The 21907-nt window shown below is 34.5% G+C and overlaps 1 protein-coding gene across 1 annotated transcript in view; it reads left to right on the forward strand.

Annotated features, from left to right (window-relative positions):
- The first annotated feature begins 612 nt into the window (after window positions 1-612).
- The window catches only part of LOC110022779 (probable ATP synthase 24 kDa subunit, mitochondrial), a 42834-nt gene continuing 21539 nt past the window's right edge, over window positions 613-21907 (forward strand). The window contains exons 1-2 of the mRNA XM_020721923.1: window positions 613-744; window positions 3439-3541. Coding sequence (XP_020577582.1) covers window positions 706-744; window positions 3439-3541 — 142 coding nt within the window. The 5' untranslated portion in view covers window positions 613-705. The remainder of the gene's footprint in view (window positions 745-3438; window positions 3542-21907) is intronic.

Consider the following 21907-nt stretch of genomic DNA (forward strand, 5'->3'; position numbering starts at 1 on the left):
CTCCACTCTCTTCGCCCTCTCACGTCATGAGTTCACAAATGCTCTTGCCTATATAGTATTCTCACAGACAAATTATGTTCCAACATGTGTATTACTTATTTCATTAATCCAATCTTAATTTCTCAAATTACATATTGCTGTAAATGTATCTACACTTTATTATATTATAGCTTCAAAATTACTTATTGCTATGTTAACCGCTTAAATTGATAGTGCTATAGACAATAGATTGCCTTATGTTGGGTTATTGCCCAACGACCACACTCTATTTTACCTTTCTTATAATGATATGATAAGTATGATTGCGTTCACCCTACCTTTTCGACGGTGTTGTCAACCGAGTTCAAGTTATTGGAATACGTTTTTTTTGTTTATTTGTTGTAGGTGAATTATATTTACATCTTGTTTAGTCATATTTCAACAAGGGTCAATTTTTATTTATAGCCCGAACTTTATTTGGAAAGGTCTTTAACCATATTTTAATCTAGTTCAAACCCAATTTGAATAAGTCTTAGATCAAGTTTATTTAGATATGATTTGAATCTTAAATGAACATATGTTGTTTGAGGAGGATTTTAAAGATCCATTTATGGCAGTGGTAGTTCTTTTCTGCAAGAGTGATTGTAATATTAAGTATTTAGGTAAGAAGGCTTGCGTTGAGTCGGAACCCGCAGTCTCGAGCGAACCGAGAGAAGATCTCCAGCCATGGCTTTGGCTTCTCGCCTCCTCTCGCGATCCCGACAGGTATAGCGGAGCTTAGGATGATAGACATGATATCACTTTATACAATCTCTTAATCTTCTTTGCACGAGAAATAGGGTTTTGGTTTTAATTTCGTATCTCAACCAACGATATCGTGCAATCTTGATCCTTTGGATTCTGTAATCTATTTTTATTTTCAATCTGGATCGAAATAATTTTAATTTTCAAGCAAGCACTGGATTGAAGGTTTGGGCAAATGTTGGTTGGATTTCCCTGATCGATTCTGCATCGAGTTTGTATAGTAAGGTTTTAATTATAGGGTTCGGTTCACTTAGCCGCCACCAATAACGTCTTATAATGAGTTGTGATTTGATAATTATGATTGCGTTCGCCCTACCTTCTCAACCGTGTTGTCTGCTAAGCTCAAATCGTTGGAATAAGTTTTCCCTTGCGGCACAGTAGGTCGTTAGAACGGCACCAACGAGGCCTGAATTCAAAGAATGAATCAAAATTTTGGCATAGCGGGTTGTTAAAACGGCACCCAATTAGGCCTGAATTCAAAAAATGAATCAAAGTTTTGGCTTTGGATGGTTTTTTCTTCCTTCCTTCTGTCATTGATGATTAAAATCTTGACACATTCCTCCAAGTGTAGATTTGATGTTATATACATTTCACTAAAAATATATTATAGTGATTGGACTGGTCATTGTTCTTATACCTTGGCCTAAGCGCAATTTATACTTGATTGTACGTTGAATGATATTTTAAAACCGGATGTCTGCATGATGAGCACTTCCAACCATAAGCTTACTGGGTCCTTACTGTTAACTGTGAGCTTTGAGTGCTGATCTCAGGTTGTATTGACTGGTATTGGATGTCTAGAATTTGAATTTGGAAGGGTTTTCATCTTATATATGTTTTTCTTTAGAGGGCTATATTGAAGATGAACATGAAATATATATTTATGTAATGAATTATAGTGCCGTCTAGGGTTTTATTGATGTTATGATACATGTAGAAAAGATCATGCACTTCCTATCACAATACTTATGATTGCTGCCCTTCATATTACTGGATGGAGTAGTCATTCATATTACAGTTATTATGGATTATATCATACTGATCATGCATAATCTTATTATTGATATCATGATAACAATACATCTTCTCATCATTGATGGCATGATCATGATATAACACATCAGGAAAAATTCGCACACTTTCATTGCTATTATGATAATCATCCTATGCCGAATCACCTCTATCAATCAACTCTTATATCTCATCAAGTGACTAACAAACATCTAATTTATGGTGGTAGACTCAATGTATGCACATATATTATTTACTGTTATCTTTTAAAGACATCTTCTCCACTATTCACGGGTTTTCATGCTATTGAGATTGATCTTGATTTTGTGCTTAGGATTAAACTAGAAACTTCAGAATTCATTTTTTTGGATACATTTGCTCTTTGGATTAGATTGATTGATGCTGACTATGATGATGAGCTAATATCTAATGATGAATGTGATCACTAAGACCATTTTCAATTACCATATTCAAAGTCTGATTTAGATTACATTCTGGACTTTGACCCAGCGATTGAGCTGCAGCGTGAGATGGTGCCTCCTATTGAATCTATTTTAATTGTTGATGTTGATCCTCTGTAAGAGATACATGATGTTCACATTGATCACGTGGTACTTCAGTTATTGTTGTTCTCTGGCATGTTGAGATGGAGATTTTCCAGAACTTATTGTATTAATGCCTACTCTATCCCAGTTCCTGTTCACGTTGTCTTTTTTTTAACCCCATTTCTCATTGATATACCATCACGCGTTTCTAGTTTATATTACTCTTTATACATAATGGTGTGATAACTATCGATGCTTTCAGTCAAAGCCACTAGATACTTCTGCAGGCATACAATTTTCTTTTGCTGCTACCTTAAGCAGTTCCCATTTTCATGTTGTGCCTCTGCGACTACCATAGCTTCCAACTTTCAACACCTCGGAGAAGAGTTTCTCTTGGATTATATGAAATGATACAAGATCATCTCAGTCATCCATTATTTTTCTTACAAACCTGCACCGTTTATCTATTTTTAAGATGCTTTATTTATGTTTCGTGCAAAAATGTATAAAAAGGATTTAATTTATGTTGCTTTATTAGCATTAAGTGTTTTTTTGTTTGCATCGTGGTTTCTCTTTTATAGAAAGGGTGTCTTAGGATGATATGCAACTTTTAAAGATTTTTAAATAGAAAAATGGAAGCTTAAGTCTTCTTCACTTTCTCCTTTTTTGTTATGTGCTCCCTCTCTCTCTCTCTCTCTCTCTCTCTCTCTTTCTTCACTTTCTCCTTTTTTGTTATGTGCTCCCTCCCTCCCTCCCTCCCTCCCTCCCTCTCCCTCCTCATCTCTCTTCCGCTCTCTCATACTTCTATCTATACTCTCTCTTCTCCTTTAGCAGCCTACAAATCCTCAAAAGCTCATAAGCATCATCAAAATTGGGATTTTTTTTAATTTGTTTTTCCACATGTTTTATCTTTTTTACTAATATGCTTATGTATGAAGATCTTCACACTTTACGAATGTGATTGTAGTTTAATAGACGCTTTTTGTATGCCACCACTTTGTACTTACATGCTTGATCTACTTGTATAAAGCACAGTAGAAAGTTTTCTTTTTAATATTACTCTACATTTATAAACTAGCCCTTCTATTTTTATTGACAGTTATCAGTTGTTCCTATTGTAATGCCACATGAGCGTTTAGCAATAGTTCGTTCGTTTGCAAAAGAAGCTGCGCCTCCTGCGTTGCCTAAGCTTAAAGGAGATGGTAAGTAAACCAGTTTGTTTAATTTCAAGTAATTTAGCTAAAGCATGTACATTTATAGCTAAAGATGGTGAAAGGCTTAGGGAGAAAATTTTCACTCGACATATATTTTTTTTCTATATAAAAACTAAGAGCCCCTCCCCGGTCAAATCTCCAATATGTTGATTTTGTCATGCAAATACATGAGTTTGTTAGTTTATTGATGTGCTAATTTTCTTAATAGGGTAGATTTCAGTGGCATATTTATTCTCTCAACAGTTTTAATGATTTCACACATTTTTCTTTGTTTGTTCACTTTATTTGACAATTATCCAACTTAATATTGAACTAGCAAGCACAAACAGTATGATTTTCTTGCACATGCATACAAATATTTGACAAGGAACCATGTTGTGTAGGCCATTTAGCATGCATCAATTTTCTTTTAAAGAATATGTGGACATTTATTGAACACATCTCATACATGAATAATGCATGAATAGAGCACAAAGTAGAAACAATGATTGCCACTTATTCTTTAATTCCTTAATTAATCTTTCATTTATTGTTTTGGCTTTATTACTTCTCTATTCTCACAATATTTCAACTCCATTATAACTTTATTTGGCTTACCTCTAAGCAATTTGCTTAATTTAGTGATATAATTTGTTTATTTATTGAAAGAATTGGTTCAATATTTTTTACTCTACTCATTATCTCAAATTTTTTAAATGCATATTTATAGTTTCATATTCTATATTTTGAGGGTTTATAATTGCATTTGTTCATATTTTTGCCCCTTTTTTGCTAATAATAGTAATGGGAGGCTTTATAAGTGAAGTAATGCTTAGAGATGGCTATGAATTATTGGCTTATGATGTGGAGATGTGATTTACTGTTGATGGTGTAAGGGGTGATCTGTTGGGTTGTATAGAGGTGGGAAAATTTAGGGTATGTTTGGGATAAATTTCTATCTTTGTTGCGTTTTACACCGCCACCATAACTCTAGTTGGGGATTTGATTTCTTGGCACTTTTTAAAATTTTTTTTTTGTGGTGGAAAGTTGTTTTTTGCAACCGATTCTATTAAAATATGATGGCAAGCTGCTGACTTTTTGGACAAATAAACTATTTATAATACCCACAACAGTATTCTAAAAAGTTGCTTTCCCCATAACATTTCTATAAATACCTTACAAAAAGTTTTAGCCACCCCAGACATGCTCTTAGAGTAGCTTAGTTGAACGTCCTTTGGGCTGATTTGATTTATGTTTTTTAGGAATGGATTTAAGGCTGCCAAATAATGGGAATGATTGTTGAGGGCTAGCTTAGGATATGTATTTCTGATTTGGAGTATTTCTGATTTGGTGGAGTTACAAAGGGCTTAAGTGAGTCTGAAAGGAGAGGAAATAAAATTAGGGTAAACCTAGTCTAGGCTGAGACCTTCTAATAGGTTTTTAAAATTATTTTGATGGCTTTGGTTAAAATTATTTTGATAGCTTTGACTGATGAGTAGTCTTAGATGTCTAAGATGCAGGGGAAGATGTTGGAGATGTTTTGAGGAGAATAGCAAGCATAAAGTGATAATTTATCTTTTCCCAAGAAAGGTGAATGGAGGACCGTCAAGCTTCAAGCAACTAGAGAATACTTCACTCCAAATTTTTATATTATTTAGATTGAAAGATTTTAGTACTTATCAACACTATGTTAGGGTTGATAAAAACTCTTAGGCTATCATTACTCAAATGGAATGAACTTTTTGGAAGGAAAGAGAGCTATTAATGACGTAATGTGCAATGCATCAAGTTATTCAGCATTTCAAAAATTCATCAAATGGCGGCCAAAAACCTTGTCCTAAATTAAAATAAAAGTGCAAAAATGATTAAGTACAAGTTCTAAACTTTAAAATTTTAAAATGCAAATTGTTTTTCATACTTTTGTTCTTGCTTAGGCTTGTTCTTTGGCTTTATAATTGGTATCTTTTAGTTTGAGCTGCATGATATGCTTGGGCTCTTACTTCGATTCTTGTAATTGGGTCTCTCTTATCTTGATTATTTTGATCATCTTGCTGTTCTACATCAACACCTCCAGACTCAATTTAAATTTGGGAAAATTACATACATAGCATCCAATTCTTATGAATTTACCTATCTCACACCTATAGTTTCATTTTTACACAAATAGCACTTTACCTATGGACGAAAGGATGGATTTAACTATTAAAAGCTGATAATGAGTGCTACTTTTCATATGATGCTTGTAATTATGAAAGCTTTGGTATGAGATATGTAAATATGAAAAGTTTGGGTGCTTTGTATGTAAAAGCCCCTTTAAATTTTGCTCCTTGGAGTTGAAATTCAAGTAATCCTCTACAAGCTGAATTGTAAGTTTGTCTAAATTTACTCTTGTAATCCAAATATCCATAGTTGGGGTTTGGTTTTCGATCTATCTAGATACCTGCAATCTACAACTAACTATAAGTCTATATGAATTTCTTCAGTAATGATGTGACTCTACTTCCATGAAAGTTATCTATGAGAGTATGCAGTTGTGGGCATTGTATTTTGCTGAATTGTTCTATGGAATATTTTAGGTTGACTAACTACATCATATGATAAGGTGTTGTCACTATTAAAAGTTATATTGATAAGCATGTTGATAAACATATCAATTTGGTATGCATTATTTCCAATTTTTTTAATCATTTTGATTGGTTCACAAGAACTAGCAGATTGTATTTTCTTGAATTTAGTGGATTTATGTCCCTCAGGTCTAATGTGAACCAACACATAACTATCTTCTTATATTTCTTGGTAGAATTATTATGGTTTATTCTTTCAACATACTTTTGCTTTAATTTATTGTTTCTTTTTAAAATCTAGATACAATAGGCTCACACGTATTACGATCAGAAACATCACTGCCACTCTCAATAGGGGATCGTATGATAATAAATTATAGCTTTGCACTTTTGATTTCAATTCGATGAGTTTTATGCTCTTATGTGTATTTATGAGGTGGGTTTGTAATTGTATTGTTTTGTAGGTGAGCTATAAAGGCTTGCATCTTTTTAATTATTTCATTTAGGCATTACTTTTATTTAATCATTTTCTAATTTTCATAACTTTGTTATGAATCCTAATTTCTAATGCATCTCTCATTGTAAGTTTTCAACTTGGTATATGGAAACTGATTTGGGTGCCTGGCTATTTTGAATTTGATTATTTTTTGGAAAATGATGTGTAGAAAGGTTGATGAGAGGGAAATGGTTTAAGATAAGAAAAAGAAAAAATAAAATATAAACATGTAATCAAAGTGATTTTTAGGCTACGGTAACTTTCAATTGAGGTGGGGGTGTTACACCGCTTATATCTCAAGTCTTCCATTTTATAGTTTAGATATTTTTTTCATAGAATTCTATTTGTTTGCAAATAATAAAAAACTTCACGCACATGCGTCGTTATGTATGTAATTTTAGAGCAAAGAAATTTTTAAATTGTTAAGCCCTACTCTTTTGTTTTTTAAGAAAGCAAGTTAGCATAAGTTATTTAAAACAGTCTTCTAGATTTATCCTTGACGATTATCATTTAAAATTAATTTTGCATCAGTGTTGAGGCTATTTTATGAGCTGAGCACCATCTCACTTAGGTTTTCACTTCATTAAAAGGCTAATTATAAGTTCACACAAAACAAGATAGGCTAAGTTTTATGGTGAGAGTTATCTAATTGGTATGTTTGGCATTCATGATAGACTTGCAACCAATCTATTTAATGGACTTAATTTTTTTATACGAAGTTATACTATCATAAAAAAGTAATTAATTTATCTCAAATATTTTGGATTAATTAAAATAAATGCAAATCAAACACAAATAGGGCTCCTTTTATTTTAAAATAGTTCTGACTAGTTTTGCTTTTTTGAGAACCTATTAGGCTTTGTTGTGGTACTAAAGTTAATGATGGTTAGAGGCTTTAGATGTGTAGTAATGGTTGAAGATGCTTGTGAATTGTTGGCTTATGATGAGGAAGTGTGATATGGATTTAATGATAGTATGGGGTGGCCTTTTGGGTGGTATGATGATGGAAAATAAAGACTTGATCAATTGTCCTTAATTTTTGGGCTAATTTTGTTTAAATTTATTAGGAATGAGTTTAAGAGTGGAGAAATGATGGTTGAAGATGCTTTTGAATTGTTGGCTTATGATGAGGAAGTGTGATATGGATTTAATGATAGTATGGGGTGGCCTTTTGGGTGGTATGATGATGGGAAATAAAGACTGGATCAATTATTCTTAATTTTTGGGCTAATTTTGTTTAAATTTATTAGGAATGAGTTTAAAAGTGGAGAAATGATGGAATGTGATTGTGCAAGGCCAGCTTAGGATATGTTGTTGTGATCCAAAGCTTTTGTTGGAGTTTCAAGAGGTTTAAGGGCTTGTGAGAGAATGAAGAAAAAGACTAGATATGGGTGAACCTAGTCTAGGCTGAGAGCTAGATGGAGTAAAAATTATTTTAATGGCTTGGGTTGATGATGCTTGATCTTAGGAGATGACTAAGATGTAGGAGAGGTTTGAAGTGAGATTGTGAGGAGAATTAGCAAGGAGATTACGAATCTTTCTAACAAAATTAGATCAATGGCTAGCGACCAAGCCCTGATTAATAAGAGAATAATTTTTTCCAAATTTTTGTAACGTTTAATTTAAATTTTTATTAATAAATATTATCACTATAGATTGATGTTATAATGACTCTTCAATTACTATTACTCAAAAAAAGAAAATTTTTTGGATGGAAATGTGGCCACTAATGGAGGAATATGACAACCATATGCATTAATTCACTCACCATTATAAAAGTCTATGAAGTAGCAAGTTAAGATTTTTTCCAGAGGTAACATAAAACTACAAAAATTATTAAATACAATATCTAAAATTGAAACTTTAGAATATGTAAATTTCTTATTTTCTGAGCTCTTGCTTGGTTTTTAAGTTAGGCTCCTATAATTCATACTCACCTTGTTCGAGTATTTTGATATGACTGACCTTTTGCTGGGTTTTTATAGTTAGACCTCTACTAGCTTGAATATTTTGATCATCTTGATATTCTACATATGTTAATGTACAATATATATCATTTTGATTTCTTTGTCGTTCATTGCATATGCAACCAATTGGCTATGTTAGAGCGTATTTATATATGACACTCACAATATGAAGTTATGCACTCTAACCGTTCATGAAGATATTGTAAAAGGCTTCCATGCATAGCTTCTAAGAGGCTTGTATGAAGCTTTGATATTATTTATAGATACAAAAAGGGTCATTGCAAATTTAGTAAGGGTGAGGGTCACCCTTAGCCATCCCCATTTCAACTATTGGTGCCAACTAATTATAAAAGAAGCAATCTATTATTCATATATGTCAATGGTGCTAAATGGTACGATGCGGCTGGCCTTGATGCGATTTACATGGCACGACATAGTGCATAAGATGGCGCACGCTATTTTTACCATGCATGGTCAATGGTGCATGGCGCAATGCTCCTATGTCGCGTGCTAAGTTGATTTTTCAGAAATATAAAATAAAATTAAATTACATACATACAATGCAAATCTTATATATTAACACATCTAACATTTTAAATTTAATATTTATTTATATAGTACATAAAAATACATACTAATTTTTTTAAAGTGAAAAACATCCTTTTTTCATGAACATGTTTTAATGTTATTATGACAAAAAATGTTATATGTAATATCTCACATTATTATGACAAAAAAAATACATACTCACATCGTGATTGGTTTTGGGGGAAGTGGATTTGGCATAAATTGTTTACTCCCTCTATCTCCTTTTTCTTTTGGCGTTATCTCACATTTTTAATTCCTATTGATGATATTCTCAAGCTTAAAGGTTTAAAAATGGCCTCCAGATGTAGTATGTGCAAAATGGAGGAGGAAGACACAAGACACATTTTTTTTCGAATGTGCCTTTTCCTTAAAAGTTTGGGATATGATTGCTTCTTATTTTGGTTTTTCGTGGATGCATAGAGGCTCTTTAAGCAATTATCTATGGCGTTGGAAAGATTTTGATGATAGTAAAGGGGGGTTTCCCCTACCTTTATTGGTTCTTTGGTTTCTTTGGAATGCAAGAAATAGTTTTAAATACCATACTTCCCCCCCCCCCACCCAGTTTCTATGACGGTTGCATATGTGATTGCCTATTATAACAAAGTCTTAAGAGCTGTTTCCACTGATGTTACCGTTTTAAAGCCTCCTCGGCTTGTTAGGTGGACTCCTCCCCCACCAAATTATGTTAAATTAAATGTGGATGGCTGTTGGCATCCAGATTATGTTGCGGTTGGGGGAATCTTTAGGGATTTTGAAGATAGATGTTTCTGCGTTTTCTACTCCCCTGTTGCGGCTGATAACCCTTTGACAACAGAATGCTGGGGGGTATTTCTGGCTTTAACGGTGGCTAGTGTTTTCAATTTTCATAAATTAGAGGTGGAAATGAATTCTAAATTGCTCTTTGATACTCTATTGGGTATTTCTCCACCCATGTGGGATACTTTATGCACTTTTAAATGTATCATGAATGTAATGGCTGAGAAGCATCTAGATGTAAATTGGAGTTTCATTCATTGAGAGGACAACTCACCAGCTGACTGACTTGCCAAAGGTGCTTGGGAGGTTTGTCACGTTGGGATTCACCCTCTTGCTCATCTTAAAAGACTCATCATTGGAGACAATTTAAACCTGCTTTATGTCCGATTTTAATTCTTCTTGTTTATTGGCATTCTGGATGACAGGTTTTCGGTTTTCCTGTTTCGGGTTTGCACTTTCCATTTGCAGATTTCATCTCACGATTTTGTGTTGGATGGCATTTTGGGATAACGCTGATGGAGGACTATTCTTTTATGAAGACGCCTTTTGTACATGTTTTCTTTTTGGCTTACCAAGTCTTACACGTTCACAGGTTTACTTATTTTTGGTTATATGGTTTTTTGGGTATACCTGTAATTTTTGGGACAATTTTTTGTGTGAGTTGTAATGCGGGGAGAGGAACCCCTAGGGGTGTGTTATTTTTGGATTTCTTAGACGGGGATCCTCCCCCCCTTCTCTGTACTCTTTTTTTATATTAACGTAACACGTAGGGAGTCACCACTGCTCTTTCCCCCAAATATATATATATATATATATATATATATCCTAGGTGAGCTTTCTACTACAGCCCTACCATCTGATCAAATTAAACAAGTTTTTAATGCCAATCAGACACAATGAGATCTTGTTGTGCAACAGCCTACAACTGCTAGACAATTTTTGGATCAATACATTGATCAGTTCAGGCAGTCTTCGGATGACAATGGAAAGGTTTACACATCTAGGAAGAAGAATAAAAATCTACTAAAACTCAATAACTTAATGGTTGATACCTTAGTTGCTTCGGGTAATGACATAAAACTTAACCATTTGTTAGCAAACTCCCTACCTAGAACCAGAGGTAAGAAGTAAGGGTACATTTTATCGCACTAATGCTCCTATTACCTGTGTAAAGGGTTTTCACGGGTCCTTTTTTTGGTAGATCAATTACTCTAGCTTTTCGTTTTCCCTTTCGTCCAGTCCTTGGTGCAACAAGTTTATCTTCCATCTGTTTTGGTTCTGCGATGTCGTCTTTTGGCCAGCCTACACACGCATTTGGGGGGTGACCCAACTGAAACGAATTGTGAATTTTGCGTTGGAAGAAGACTCCCTATTAGAGTTTGAAGATCTTAACAACTATTTTCTTCATCTGTTTGGCATATATAGCCCTCACTGATCCAACTATTACTTCCAAATGGCTTGTGAATTTTGCTATGTCTAGAGATTTTGAATTAGAGATTATAGTATTATGGTTTTGGGTATACATGTACTTTTTTGAAAATTTTGGTGTGTGTTGTATAGCGGGTGCTTTGGGTTTTTACTTAGGCCCACTCATCCAATCTATTTTGTACCATTCCTTCTAATATTTAGCCCTTGGGTTTTTTTTTTTAAATACACACACACACATACCACAACAACAACAACAATAACAAAGCCTTAATCCCACTACATGAGGTCGGCTACATGAATCCTTTTTCTCCATTGCGTTCTATTTAGTGTCATATTTTCATTTAGTTCTATTAAATTAAGATCATTTTTAATACAATAAGCCCAAGTCTTCCTAGGTCTACCTCTGCCTTTCTTAACACAAGTCGAATTTAAAACATCTACTCTCCTAATCGGATCATCTAATGGTCGACGTTTAATATGACCAAACCATCTAAGGACGTTTAATGTGACCAAACCATCTAAAACGACTCTCTAATCTTGACCGCCACTGGAGCTACACCAACCCTATCACAGATATATTCATCTCGCATTTTGTCTCTAAGTGTCAAGCCACTCATCCACCTAAGCATTCTCATCTCAGCAACACTTAACTTTGTCTTATGTTTCTCTTTTAAAGACCAACATTCTGCGCCATAGAGCATCACATGTCTCACCACTTTCTTATAAGATTTTCCTTTCAGTTTAAGCGGTACTTTTGTATCACACAAAAGGCCCGAACCATTCCTCCTCTTCAACCAATCAACTTGAATTCTACTATTAACATCCTCATCCATATCACCATCGCTTTAAATAACAGACCCGAGATATCTAAATCGTTCTCACCTTTTAATAATTTGATCCCCCAAAGTTATACTTCTGTCACTAGAGCTACTACTACTAAAATTACATTCCATGTATTCAGTTTTAGTTCTACCCAAATGAAGGCCTTTAGACTCTAATGTAGACCTCCATAATTCAAGTTTTTCCAGGTCTTTTTCTCTATCCTTATCCACGAGAAGAATGTCATCAGCTAAAAGCATACGCCAAGGTATATCCTCCTGTAAATGTCCAGTAAGACCATCCATAACTAAAGCAAAAGGATATGGGATTAAAGCCGATTCCTGATGTAATCCAATGGAAAATAATTAGTCAATCCTCCTTCAGTTCGAACATAAGTAACAACTCTATTTTAATGACTTGAATATAAGTCATATCAACACCTTTCTTATCAAGAACTCTCCAAAGGATATCTCTTGGAGCCTTATGGTAAGCTTTTTCTAAATCAATAAAAATCAAATGCAGATCCTTCTTATTATCTCTAAACTTCTCTATCTAACCTCTCAATAAATATATAATTTTCATAGTAGACGTGCCTGGCATAAATCCAAATTGATTATAAGAAATCTTTGTAATACGTCTTAACCTATGATCAATTACCCTCTCCCATAATCTTAAAGTTTGACACATCAACTTAATTCCTTTATAATTTGCACACAATATATTAAATGGGAAAAAATACAAATAGGTTGTATGAGTGGGCCTAAAAGAAAGCCCAACTCACACAATACAACCACACTCAAAATCCCCAAAAAGAAAAGATACATATAAGATTAAATATAAAAAACTAAAAACCACCAGTGGGCGCAAAAGCGCTAGGAACGTCCCACTATAATCATTCCTTTGTCTTTAGTTCTCAGAAGGGAGCCAACTAACAAATTGGTAAGGTGCGTACCATTACTCAAAGTAGCCAAAATATCATCCATAAGACTCCTGAGCTCGAGTAAATCCAGGTCTCCTTTCTTTTTCTTCCTCCTGGATGTGTAATTGTCATTCTTCATCCGAGGATTGACTCATCTGATCAATAGATTGGTCCAAAGGTGGCAGACAGGTGTAGGCTGTTGCACATCATGATCCCTATGAGACTGAGTAACATTAACATCTTGCTCGACCTGATGAGGCGGTAGTGAAGCAGTAGAAGTATCGTCACCTGTAATATTAATGATAGATTCTAGAGTAGGTGGGGTCTGAAGAATCTCCCTCGCCCCTACGATAGGAGGTTCCAAAGACGGGGGAGCTACAACATTGTGTGGAGACTGAATGGTTGACATATTGCCTGCGATGATATTGACGTCTTCAGGGGTATTATTTTGATAATCAATAGTGTCAATAGCTTGGAGTTGATCAGAAGGTGATGGATTCATTGCCTCTGGCATAACACTTTGCTTTTTTGGTCTAAGGTGGGGGTATAGATGGTGGTATTGAGAACTGGAGTGACCGAGCATACGACAATTCAAACAATACGAAGGAAAAGACTCAATCAATACTTTTTGTCAATATCTATGGTGATGTGTGCCCAACCAAATTTCCTCAGAAGCGGTTGAAGTGATGTTTCTTTCAACAAGTGCTTCGGCTTCAGATTGACGGAAAATATTAAAATTAAAAATGCCCGTTTTGAGTGGCTTACCATAAGCTGAGGTAATAGAGTACAACACTTTTTGAATAAAATAATGAAATTTCAGATCAGAGAAGCGAATCCAAACTGGAATGATTGGTGGTTTCGTCTTTGGTTCAAAATTCACAGACCATTTCAGAATCTTCATTGTTCTATTTTCAATCCAGATTATCCTTTTAACAAATAATTGCGGTAATTCTCTTCATTATTAAGTTGAATAAAAATGTGTCTTCCATCTAAAGTTCAAATTTTTACTCCCAATAAGGTGCATAAACTCAAATTTCTTACGAATAAGCTTCATTTTGGGATGTCTATACAGAAATTTCCCACCAAATTCAGACGATAGGAGGAAGCAAGTTGAATATCTTCAGCTTATGTAAAAAAGATGACAGATTTCTCATTCTTTCTATCAGGTTTCTTGATGTCCTTCGCCCACTCAAACGAAGGAGGGAAATAACACAATTTAGGAGTACCCGAGGCGTGGACACGTGCAAGGGCAACAACATAGGATCTGTCCGAAGTCATCCCCAATAGATGGAGGCGTCACATTAAGAACAGTGAAGAAAGTAGAGAGCATATTACGATTCCAGAATAGGGAGCAACGATTCGAGTAGTCGCCGCAGCAGCAGACAGAGAGGAAGGACTGCGAGCGACAACAAAGAGAAGCCCCCGAGCCCGACAACTTCTCGGAATGACGACGAGCCGCTGAAGAAGTCCGTGCCTAGACGTCCTTTAAAAGCTGAAGGATTGCGATAGGCAGCTGAAACGACGCCCCCAAGCTCGATGACTTCACATGAGAGCCGCTGATTCTTGAGACGACGAACAGAAAGAGCCGCTGTGACGCGACGACAAAATTGACTACGAAGACGAAAAGGACGAAAGACGAAATAGTGCTTGATCGACGAAGATGCAGTTAAGCAGAAAACCAGGGTTAGGCGAACCCTGGTAGAGCGAGAGCGAGGTCGACGAAGCCATTTTGGTATTTGAAATAAATAAATAAATATATATATATATATATATATATATATATATATATATTCTTAGTTGAGTATGTATATTCACTGTGATATTATGGAACCCTCTCAACCATCATATCATAATTCAGGGCAGCAGCCTCATCGCACAGATGCTAAAACCTTACATATTTGTATATATATATATATATATAATCTTAGTTGAATATGTAAATTTATAATAATTGTGTTGAGTGTATGCAAATTTTGCAATGTACACACATACACATATGTACATATTTGGGGCGAAAATTTGTCTACATTGTGATGTTCGCACGATAATAAGCTTTGTTCGCTTTATGGGGATGAGGATGATGATGTAAATTATGCTTTGCGAAGTTATAATTATGCTGATGAAAAAAGTAAGGTTTATTTAACTTATGATGATGATAATACTTTTTTGGATGATCAATTTAATTGCATATAAAAGTATTAAACTTGTTAAAAAAATTATAGTATTTTGAATTTTAAGTAATTGAGATATTTAGCGCTTGAATTTAAGTATTATAATGTTTCTATTATTATGTCATTTTATCTTTTGATTTAATATTCTTTTATATTTATTTAGATTTTTTATTAATTTTGCTATATTTAAAATGGTGTGTTGTGCTATACGCTGTGCTATGTTTATATGGGGGCCTTTGCGCAAAAGTGCGCCATCCATCATTGACAATTATGCTATTATTTAATAGCAACAAAGACTTTAAGAATTTTAATAATTTTGGATAAGTCAAATTTGTTAGTCATACAATAAAACTATGGTATAGAGTTATGAAAGATGAAGTTAGAAAAATTATTTCGAGACCTTTGCGCGATAGTGCGCCATTCATCATTGACATGTATGCTATTATTTAATAGCGTAGATGATGTTAAGAATTTTAATAATTTTGGATAAGTTAAATTTATTAGTCATACGATTAAATTATGGGATAGAGTTATGAAAGATGAAGTTAAAAAAATCATTTCGATATTAGATGATCCATTTGGTTTTATGCCAAGAAGATCTGCTTTGAGAGCAGTCATTATGCTAAGAGAATGATTGCAAGTTGTAGTGTAGAGAAAAGATATTTATATGTTTTTTGTAATGGTTGAGTGTTATTTTAATTGATTTGTCACATATAAGGGAAAAATTACCAAATGTATGTTTAAGCTGTTAGAGATATTTGTATTATTGGAAGTAATTGTAAAGTGAACAAGAAGTCCAATTACGATGGGATTATGTAAAGCATTGACATTAATTATTTATTTTTTTATACTGGTATAGTTTATTTTAGTTATTCTGATGCTTATGAAAGACATTTAAATCGAGTTGTTTTGTTACAGGATTTTTGTAGCTAATATGGTTCCAGTCACATATCTCCTTAAAATAAATGGGAATCTTCTATGGTGACCATAAAAAAGCATTTTGGATCTAATATTTAAGAACACATGGGATTTTCACAACTGTGATAATTGTAAAAATCAAATATATGATTTAAATGGTGAAATGCCTCAAGAATCTTATGTGATAAATAATAAAATGGACTGTTTAGGATAAATTTTATAAAATTGCAATTGGGCTAGTTATGTTGTATGAATTCCAATGTAGCCATTTAAAAATTTATTGATAGCTCAGATGAGCAAGACAAAATCATAATATTTAGATTGATAGATTAAGAATGATTATATTTGATGGATAATTTGAGTACCACTTATTAAAGACTGAAAAACTGATTCAAATAACTGGATGATCTAGAATGGAGTCTATAATTGCGCACTCATAAGGAGGCGGCTGAAATTTGTATTCACAGATTTGTATGAAATTATGGAACCGAGGTAACATGGATAGTGTTTCTGTAAAGCAATATTGCATACCAAGTTTATTGCCTTACTGCCTTGTATGGCATTCAATAGGAATGCAAATTGAGGATTTGATAAAACAAACCCTAAGAGTTGGGATAAAGTTGTTGATCATGTTAAAGATGATGTTGCTGTTATTTTTGATTCCTGGAATTTAGTAATAAAGTTGCAAACAACTGTGGTACAATCGTTTGTCTCAATAATTTTTAATAAATAAATTGAAATGCTAAAAATTTCTTTTCTAATTTTCAATTATGGCTTGATCAAAACTTTGGTATTGCATATAATACATGAAATTTAAAGGTGAAGTTATAGTTTGGTCTTGTAAATTTATGAAATGTCAAGATTGGACGCTTAAAATTCATTGTCACGTTATTGCCTTGAGTTTACTAATTTGAACTTTTGGTAAATTATATTAATAAACATTCCAGAAAAATGATAACAAGGGTCCCATTTTAAGTTTCAGTGGCAGTAACATCTTTCCATACTCATAGGTGGTGGGTCAGCGGTTGGGTTGAACCCCAACACTTCTAAAGCAATGAAATCAATTTGGTTCTATTGTAGTCGTAGTAGTAGATTACACACCCAAATATTGTTACCATAAATTTACAATTTTGAATGCCAGGCTACAATTGTGTTGAATTTATCTGTGAACTTCATGCTGAAAATTCAATGGTAGATAGTGATGTGGTTAATACTATTTGAGATTGTCAGAATAGTAAAATTGATAGGGAAATTCTCTCTAAGAATGCTTAGAGAAACCCATGTTTTTAGTGGCTGGCTGCTATTTAATGGAACACATATTATGACCGTTACGTCACATACTCAATACTTTGGAGGGATGAAACCTGTGGTTGGGTAACGATGTGGTAGTAATGAACCTTAATTGGGGCAGCATTGTAAAATTTAGTAGTTTTGGTTTTGCATTTCCAGAGTGGACCAAATTGGGCAAATCTGCAAGCTACAAGATATCAGTGATTCCATGAAAACATGAATGGCTATGCGTTTCTTATATCAATCTAAAGCTGTGATTGTACAATCATATTTTGTACCATCTAACCCAATTTTTTTAATCAAAGTTGCTAGTCAACCTTAGCTAACATCTTTTTAGTTTTTAAGTTGCAGTGTTTTTATGCCAAATTTTTTGGATTGGGTAGCTGGTGAGTTTGTTAGTCCCTATGTTTCCTGTCTCAGGCTTAACGCCATTTCAGTCATCTTCATTTGGATGCTAATTGTCAGAATTAATAATGCTTTTTTTATCATTTAAATTGCTTAAATGTAACATTATGTTTTCTAGTTGTTTCCACCTTCGAGAAGTTCTGTTCCAGCAGTGATCTTGAAATGTTAACTTTAGAGTTACCTTCTTGAGTCAGCTTACTACTGATCTTGGTTCTTTAAACTTCATTTTCTTTGATAAAATAATTTGTTTCTTAAATTTCACATAATTTGGGTTTTTAGATGAGTGTAGGTTGCGGCCATGGCAGGTTAAAGACACTTTAATGAAGCCTACTCCTAATTTACTTTTCTATGCTTTAGAGATTGATAATTTAGAAATAAATACGGCTTTTGTTTTCGTATTATTTTACTAGATCTAATAGTAGGCATATCTAAGGATGTGTTTGGGACAGCGGTGGCAGTGTAGTGCCGCACCGCAGTATTTTTTTGTATGCTAAAAATGCGTGTTGTTGCGTTGTCAAAAAACTGCACCTGAAAAACTGTGTTTTCCCACCAGATCTGACTACATGCTGTTAGAGGTGTAAACGAGTCGAACACGAGCGAGCCTAGACTGAGCTCGTGTTCGGCTCGTTTATATTTCTAGCTCAAAAAGTGTGTTCATGTTCAGCTCATTTGCTTATCCAGCCGAACACGAGCCGTTCACGAACAAAGAGTCATTTTGACAATTCTATTCACGTAGTCATAAGATGTTAAAGTTTGGGGCAAGATCTAAAAATTATTGTTTATATTAGAGCATGATTTGAATCTAATTTAATAATTTGTATTTTATTTTTTTAGTTAATACTTTTAATTGTTTATAAACCTTTGTAGCCTTGTAGTCAATTAAATTTTTTAAAATACTACTCATATATATATATATATATATATGAGTAGTATTTTAAAAAATTTAATTGACTACAAGGCTACAAAGGTTTATAAACAATTAAAAGAATTCCTGCTGTGGCTGCTAAAAAACTGCGTTTTGACTTTTTCAAAATCAAATTTGTTAGAATAGAAATCAACATACTTCTTATTGATACAAAGAGGGGTATATATACTCAATACAAGATCAACTAGAAATGAAAGGAATAAACTCAGGACATAATAGAAAAGGGAAAGTAATAAAATGGAATATAATAGAAAAAAAGAAAGAAACTAAAGGAAATAGTTCAGAATAATCAGAAATAAATAATGGCTATTACTGACGATTAAAATATTCTAGTACTCTACCTCAAGTTGAAGCAGAGATGTCTGTCATGTTTAACTTGGACTTGAAATCATCGAACAGTGGCCGAAAAATGTTCTTTGTGAGGATATCCGCCAACTTGCTACTGGATGACAGACAAAACACAAATTTCTCCAGATTCGAGTTTTTCCTTAATGAAGTGTCGGCCCATCTCAACTTGCTTGGTGCGATCATGTTGTACTGCCTTATTATCACAAAACAACTGTAGGGGAACAAAGATTGACATGTAGTTCACATAGTATGTTGTGTAACCAGAGAACCTCACAAATTCCTAACGACATGGATCGAAAGTCAGCTTCAGTATTGCTTCGGGCAACCTCGGATAATTTTTTGCTTTTTCACGTAATCAGGTTTCCCCATACAACTGAGCAGTACCTTAAGGTAGATTGTCGATCATGGATGAATCTAACCCAATCAACATCTGTGAAAATAACAATATTACGAGAGGTGTGGCGGGAAAAACATAAACCTTAGTCCGATGTGCCTTTTAAATAGTGGAGAATCCGGTGGACAGCTTGTAGATGATGCTCATAGAGGTCATGCGTGAATTGACTTACTATCCCAATTGCGTGGCATATGTCGGGACTTGTATGGGCAAGGTATATGAGTTTTCCCATAAGGTGCTAGTAGCGAGTCTTGTTTACAATATCTGTTCTGGGAACATCAAGAAGTTTTTCATTTGGATCCATCGGGATAACTATTGATTTGCACGGAAGAAAGTTATTCTTTGTCAAAAGGTCAATGACATATTTCCGTTGAGATAAACAAATGCCCTAAGATGACTGAGCAATACCAGAGAGATCCAAAGTTCTTTATCTCGAAGGAGACAACAAGAATGTCTTTGAGAGATTCCAATGTTGGTAGATCATTTCCTATAAGGACGATATCATTGACATAAACGATAAGGATAGCTACTTGGTTGTTGGAGGAATGTCGGAAGAAGAGTGTGTGGTCTGATTGAGCTTAAGAGAATCCATGGTCTACCACCACCTTTGTGAACTTCCCGAACCATGCTCGTGGTGATTGTTTTAGTCCATAGAGGGACTTTCACAATCTACATATTTGTCCCTTGGAGGTAGTGGAGAGCCTAGAGGAAGGGTCATAAACCTCATCTGTAAGATCACCGTTCAGGAATGCATTCTTGACATCAAGCTGGAATAATAGCCAATACAAATTCAATGCCAGGGATATTCTCGAATGGTGTTTCTCATCGTAGTGAACTCCGTAGGTTTATGAGTACCCTTTGGCGACCGACCGTGCCTTGTTACGTTCGAAGGGCCCATCAGATTTAAACTTGATGCTAAAAATCCATCGATATCCCATTTCTTTCTTGCTCTGAGGAAGATCAACAATATTCAAAGTATGGTTTCGTTTAAGGCATCCATCTCTTCCATGGCAACAATTTTCCAGGATGGGTTTGCTAAAGCAGCCTCAATAGTAGATGGAAGTTTATGATTTGTCAGGGCCGTAGCAAATGCTCTGTAGGTTGGCGATAATCTGCCAAAAGAAACATAGTTTGACACTGGATAAAGAGAGCATGTCTGATTGCATACCTTACTAGAGGAACTGACTTCCTCATTTTGAGTAGGAGCAGTGCTGGGGATGTCGTCCGGAAGGGATTCGGGTTTAGCAAGGGGTTAGCAAGCTCCTAAGTAGGTGCATCAGAATGAGTGTGTCGAGTGTAAGCACGGGGTGGGAGGGTGAGCAGTGGAACGAAAAGGACAGAGGGCTCTTTGGTGGTAGGAGAGGTAGGTGGAACCAAAGGAACCAATGTTTCCTCGATTGTAGATGGTATGGGGGGAACATCCATAGGAGTAGGGTAAGGAATTGTGTCCAAGAACTCTAGCTCCCCCTCACTGAAGACCGAGTTAGGAAAATAAAGAACACTTTCAGTAAAGGAGACATCAACACTCACATAGACCTTATTTGTGGTAGGGTCAAGACACCGATACCTCTTTTGACTGGCAGGATATCCTTAAAAAATATATTTTATGGACTTGAGATCAAGTTTACTTTGAGTTGGGACTGTGTTGAAAACAAAGGTTGTACACCAAAAAATTTTGGGGTCTAAAGTCGATAAGACCCGATTGTTTCGAAAACACGATCTCAAGATAGATAAAGAGATACAAAAGTGATTTTTTTAGGGAGCTCTATTGATGAGATAAGTGGTGATATGAATGACATCGTTTCAGAATAATTTTTGGACATGAAAGTGAAACATAATGGAGCGAGTAAAGTTGAGGAAATGTCGGTTTTTCTCTCGGCTACCCCATGTTGTTGAGTGTCAGGACAAGAGTTATGATAGAGGATGCTTTTACTTACCAAAAATTTTCTTAATATAGAGTTAATAAATTCATGACCATTGTTAGTCCGAAGGATTTGAATAAGAGTTTTGAATTGGGTCAAAATGAAGGTATATAAGATTTTAAAAGTAATAACAACTTCAAATTTATCTTTTAAAATATAAATTTATGTCATCCGGGTGTGGTAATTAATCAAAAGAACTATCGTTTATTGGTGTAGCTAGGGGTGCGAGAGGGTCTCATAAGTCATCGTGAATATGAGGCGGAAGGTGTGTAATTGTGGGGTGGATAATGGACATGATGATGTTTAGCTAAGTGACAGGTTTCACATTTGAAATTAGAAGAATTTTTATTAGTAAGCATCAATGAATTTAATTGCTTTAAATATTAGAAACTAGGATGACCCTAACGACCGTGTAACAACATAACAGGACATTCAGTGGACTAAGATAAACTGCATATACTGGGT

Source organism: Phalaenopsis equestris, unplaced genomic scaffold (assembly GCF_001263595.1).
Source record: "Phalaenopsis equestris unplaced genomic scaffold, ASM126359v1 Scaffold000002, whole genome shotgun sequence".
In the NCBI taxonomy this organism is placed as follows: domain Eukaryota; kingdom Viridiplantae; phylum Streptophyta; class Magnoliopsida; order Asparagales; family Orchidaceae; genus Phalaenopsis; species Phalaenopsis equestris.